General features: G+C 31.1%; 1 protein-coding gene across 1 annotated transcript; it reads right to left on the bottom strand.

Moving 5' to 3' along the window:
* Positions 1–297: 297 nt before the first annotated feature.
* Positions 298–2297, bottom strand: LOC101505674 (uncharacterized). The gene is made up of 3 exons (XM_004497952.4): positions 1471–2297; positions 1188–1380; positions 298–1101 (listed from the first exon to the last, which is right to left on the bottom strand). Exons 1-3 carry the CDS (start codon positions 1819–1821, stop codon positions 614–616), a joined length of 1032 nt encoding a protein of 343 aa, XP_004498009.1. The 5' UTR covers positions 1822–2297; the 3' UTR covers positions 298–613.
* Between the last annotated feature and the right edge of the window lie 3761 nt (positions 2298–6058).

Below are 6058 nucleotides of genomic sequence, written 5' to 3'. Positions count from 1 at the left end.
TTAATTATCTAATTTAAAATTTTAATTCAAATGCAATTTAGATCAGAACACTTATTAAAATACACAATTCTTAATATAAATTTATATTTTTAAATATTAATAAATACAGCATTTATTATTTTCACGTATATAATTCACACAACTTTACCAATATGAATTTCTCACTATTTAAAAAATAGAAGTATTTAATAGATATATAGCCATAAATCAACCTACTGAGTACTGACCACATCTTTAAAGCAATTAAAGACGCTTATCACACATCAAACTAGTTTGATTCAAATTAAACTTTAGATATAATCATTATGATAGCACTATTTTTATTTTGAGCTATTTTATTTTTATTACACCGAATATAGTAGTACCTTCTTACAAATCGTGTCCAAAAAGCCAAAAGAAAAGGAAAAAAAAGAAAAAGTTGCTTCTTACAGAGATTTTTCCTTGTAAACAAAAAAACAAGGAAAGCAAAAACAAAAATATTCCAAAAAAAATTAAAATTAAAGAAAAAAGCCTTAAGCCTTATCCGAAATTTTCTCTTTATATTTTTAATTTTTTAATCCATGATCCAAAAAAAGAAAATAATAATAAAAAAACACTGAACAAAATTTTTGTTCTATGGTTTATCCTTGAGGAGAGAGGCTAATCCGGTCACAACCTTCGTCCCTCTTTCAACACTCTTCGGTTTCACCGCCGGTAACTGCCACGCTGGACTCACTGTCTCCGACGCTTTCTCCTCACCAAAAATCAACTCCAATTCACCGGAATCACTCTCCGCCTCCGACGACGGTGTTTCCTTCGCCACATCGGTAACCTGCTTTGACCTAACGGCGGAAGGAGAGATCCACTTAGCAAGCATGTAATCGCGTTTCCTCCACGGCGGAACGTGCATCCCTTTCTTCTTCAAACTCTGCTTCGCCGCTTCCGATACGACGGATACGATCTGTTTCAGCCGGTCCTGTTTTCCGACAAAGATGTACGGTAGCGATTGAAGAATCGCTTTATAGTTTCCCGTAGATCGCGCGATCTCAAACTCCGATCGAAAATCAATATCTATAATCAACGTTTCACCTTCCACAATCGCATCAATAAATTGATATTCACCTAAACAAAAACGAGTGAATGAGTCACTGAGTCAAAGAACGAGTCAATTTCGAATCGGATTTGAGGATTAGGAAAGTTTATATTACCAGCTGGTGAAGAACAAGTTTTCTCCCATTTAGATTTGCAAATTGAAGAATCGTAACCTAAAGATGAAAGACCTTCAGCAACGATCTTTATCAAATCGTCTTTTCTTTTGTAAATTTTACCGTTCTTTTCAACAATCCTCGCCGCATCGGCTAACAGATTCTTCTCTTCAACACTTACACAAGGAATCAAACTCTACAAAAACCAACAAACAAAATTAAAAATAAAACAATAGAATTAAAATTGAATTTGAAATTCTGATACTGAATTTAATTTAATTTTTACCTTGAGCGAGTCAGTGGAATCGATTACTGATTCAGTAGTACCGAAGAAATCGAAATCGTCCTCGTCGGAGCTATTAACGTTGAAGCAATTACAGCGGTTACGAGACGGCGGGGGTTGAGGTTGCGGTTGCTCCTCCATGAAACTCTGAACCATTTTCGCTAAACAAACAGAGCTAGGTTCCAACTCAGCAATTCCTCCACCACCACCACCTCCATCTTTGTTGTTCTTCGGAAACTGTTTCTCAAAAGCGAAGAACCTTCTCAACCTCCACTTCGATACTGGTTCGTTTCGAAGAACTTCCTTCACTTTCTCTGAATCTATGTCAATAGGTTGGATCTTCAATGGAGCCATAACAAAATTTCAACAACAAAAAAAATGCAATCTCTCTCTCTCTCTCTCTCTCTATGCTACTTTTTTAGGAGCAATTTCACCTTTTGTTCAACGAGTCAAAATTACAAGCTATAGTCAACACACATTCATCTTCCTCTAAAACCAGTCAATGACTCACTCACAGGTTTCGCATGTTCTTCACAAAGGTAAAGAGAAAAAAAGGAGAAAAAAAAAGAAGAAAATAAATTATATCTATTTATGTATATATACGTGTGTTAGATTCTTCTAAGCTAAGGAAGTAATGATTTGAAGCTGTGAAGTTTCGTGGAAGACGTGACGACGGTGATCGGAGAGACGAGCATTGTTCATCGACGATGAAGTTAAACTCGCCGGAATGTTCATTTCTCCGGCGGTGGTTGAAAAAAGAAAAAAGGTTTTTTTTTTTCAAAAATGGGTTTTGGTTTTTGGTTAGTGTTTGTTTCGTACAAGAGCGTTTTGGATTAGGTGAGTGGGTTTGTTTGGGTTTTATAACTGGTAATAGCTGCTGATTTGGATTTTTGTGCCACATGGATTATTACGTGGCGTTTATTATTTGGTCAGTGTTGTTTTGATAAAATCACCCGTGGTTGTACTGAAGGCTGTTTGATTGGGCATTTGTCCTGTGACGCGTGTCTGCAATGATTGTTCTTTGCGGGTTGAAATTACTGTGGTATCCTTATCGTTTCGTGTTGTAAGAAGTAATGTGGTGGTAATATGGTATGAAACTATGGATTATGGAATATCCAAAACCATCCATACTAGTGTGAGTTTGATTGATTGGTTAATAATATATGACCTTTTTTTAATATATATTTTTTATTTTTATTATTATCAGCTTAATTCTAATTTTGGTTGAAGTAATTTTTTTCCCCTTAAATATATAATTTATTAAATTATTAGATGCATGTATTAAATTTTCTTTTGATAAAAAAGATTTTTAATTAATTTAGTATTTTTTAGTGTCATTATTTAACAAAAGGTTTATTTAAGGAAAATTTTGTGAAATTAATATAGATTGTTAATAAATTTACCGTACTTCCTGTCAAAAATTAAATAAATCTCTTGCACTATATAAAATTTAGTGTAAAAATGGTCAAATAATACTTCTATTTAAAGATAAAGGTAATATTATGTATAATTTTTTAATAAAGTTGCTTTTTTATAGTTAAATGTTAGTAAATTATACTATATTTATAATTACACAAATATATAATTAAATAATATTCTATAATTATCAACATTATGTAGGGCTTTGTTTATCCACATCAGCGCCGACACCTGCGAATTTCATCTATTTCAGCATCGCAATACAAATTCAATATGTGCGATTAAATTTCAATTTGGGCGAATTCCATTTTATTAACCTATGCGAATCATCTTACTGCAAATTAAATATGTGTAATACATAATTAATCAGAAAAGACCGTGAACGGCTTATAGACTAAGACACTGTTTGGTATCCTCAATAAACTAATTTATAATTTATTAAATTAATTTATAAGCGTGTTAGAATAAATGAGATGTATTTGATAAATAAATTTTTTTTTTCTCAAACTTATAGTTTATTACGAGACGCTAATTCAAATAAGGTTTAAACTTATAGTTTATAATTTTTTACACTTTCTTTTATTTATAACTTCATTAATTTATTTTATTATTTTTTATACATAAAATGTAACCGCTCCACTAATTTACTTTTCAGCTGTTATCTTTAATACAAAAAAAAAATCGACTAAAATAATAGACAAAAGATTAGATAAAAATGTCACATCTTTTGTTCTAAATAATTAAACAATTAAATAGTTCTAAATAATTGTTACTTATAATAAAAGATTATCGAAATTTTCATAGAGTATCTTCGATAATTTCAATGTTTTCAAATATATAAAAAAAAAAGCTTATTCAAATATTTAATCCAGTCAATATTTCAAAAGAGCAAATCTAAAAGTTTAATACATTGTACAATGACTTTCCAAACTCAAAATAATTATAGAATACACCACGACTCAAGAGAGACATAACAAAGGGCCGCCGATCAAGGATACCTATCAAAAAAGTGATTGAAACTTGAATCTACTAACATATTTCTACTCAACTGCATGTGAACCTAAAGAAAAAAAATGAAGAGGTAAGTCATAGAGACTTAGTGAGGAGACAACAACCACTATCAATTAGAAGAGAAACATACTAAGGCACACATAGTTGTTTTACAAACCTCACGACATTTATGCTAAAATGAAACTGCATTTACTATAGATATTTCTCAATAAAGTATACTCATCAAAATACCCAAAGTTGTAAATTCATCTTATCAAGTAGGGATATTTAAAATTCAATTTATTAAAAAAGTAAAATCAAAATGGACAACCTTAAAATGATCATAGAAAATCTAACATGTTAAAAATAAATTTTTAAGAACCAAGAGACAAATTCATTTCATTGATAGCCCTATCATCCTAAAGGCAGTCTTGAATGTGCAAACATGAGAAAATGAGTTGAATTGTGTTTGTCAAAGTTGACAATTTTTTGATAATTTATAAATAAATAAAAAATTAGTTTGGTTTTTGTGACTTATTTGGAGTAGAAGTAATCAAATTCAGAGGCAACAAGCAATTGAACCATAAATAATTTGGCACGTAGATTTATCCTTATTCACCACTAACTTGGATACATCCAGTCCCCTTATTCTGAAATCTTTAATCCACTAATTGAAATACCTTGGATTACTGAACACTTGACCCTCCAAGCTAGTCTTCCTAAACTGCCCGACAACCACAAACTTTTGAGGAACTAACCACTTTGAACCTACAAGCCAAGTTTTCTCCTAACAACCTGACAATTCCAGATTGAAGAAAGAACTAAAACAATATAGGGTTGGATACAAAAGATTGGAACTTGAGTAGTTACTTCTAAAAAGCTGATGATAATAATAACTCTCACACTCTAAGAAAAGAATACTCAGAAAATATTTCTAACACGAACAAGTGTTTCTCTCATTGAACTATAAGACTACTCTTTTCTGCTTTTCAATGATTTTCTTCTTCAGCCTTGAGTATCTATTTATAGTTAAAATTTGAGCTTCAATTTTGTCATTGTTTAATTCCTAATTGTATTTTGTTCAGATTGTGTTTGTAAATTATTCAAATTGGTTCTATTCATATTTTATTAGAGATAAATTTTGATCAAATCTTATTCAAATCTTCAAATATTGTTCAAATCTTCTACAAATCTTGACCATATCTTAGTTCATACTTTTGGAAGTCAAATATATTGTTCTCATAAAATACTCTTGTTATCATAAAAGCTTTAAGTATCAAATGAGTTTGGTTCCAACAATCTCCCCTTTTATTATGATGACAAAATTCGTATTTTTTATTACAATTTTTCTTTGTATTTCTTTGACTCCCCATAACTTAGGGCTCCCCCTAAGTCTAAGTATCATTTTCTCTCCACTTTGTCAAATATATTTCTCCCCTTTTGTCATAAGATAAAAAGACTTGAAAGTGAGACGTTATTTTTTGTTTTTAGTCATTTTTTTTTTGAATAACATGAATATAATATAATACAAAAGAAATATAAAAACTAATGTAAAACTAAACTACCTCCAAGTTATCACAACATCAGTCAAGTATGAAGGTAAGGTTTAGGTTTTTCTTGATGAAGTCAAACTTATCTTCTAGTATAGTGGTTTGGTGAATATGTCAGTCCATTGATGTTCAGTGCCTAGAAACTGAATCTTTAGTACCCCTTTTTGAACAAAATCCCTAATGAAGTGGTGTTTGATCTCTATGCGTTTAGCTATAGAATGTAAGATAAGATTTTTGGTTAGACAAATGGCAGAAGTGTTATCGCAATAGATGTGCATGTTTGATTCTAGGATTTTTTAGTCTTTAAGTTGATGTTTCATCGAAAGTACCCATTTTTGCCCAAAATCCCTAATGAAGTGGTGTTTGATTTCTATGTGTTTAGCTATAGAATGTAAGATAAGATTTTTGGTTAGACAAATGGAAGAAGTGTTATCGCAATAGATGCGAATGTTTGATTCTAGATTTTTTAGTCTTTAAGTTGATGTTTTATCGAAAGCAGTTGAGAACTGCAACGAGCTGCTGAAATGTATTGAGCCTTTACCGTTGACATTGCAATGATGTTTTGTCTCTTACTTGACCAGGATATTAAGTTGTCACCTAAAAGTGTGCAGTTGCCACTAGTGCTCTTTCCC

Source organism: Cicer arietinum, chromosome 4 (assembly GCF_000331145.2).
Source record: "Cicer arietinum cultivar CDC Frontier isolate Library 1 chromosome 4, Cicar.CDCFrontier_v2.0, whole genome shotgun sequence".
In the NCBI taxonomy this organism is placed as follows: Eukaryota; Viridiplantae; Streptophyta; class Magnoliopsida; order Fabales; family Fabaceae; genus Cicer; species Cicer arietinum.
Note: the sequence above shows the minus strand (reverse complement) of the source record. Positions and strands in the feature narration are given on the sequence as shown.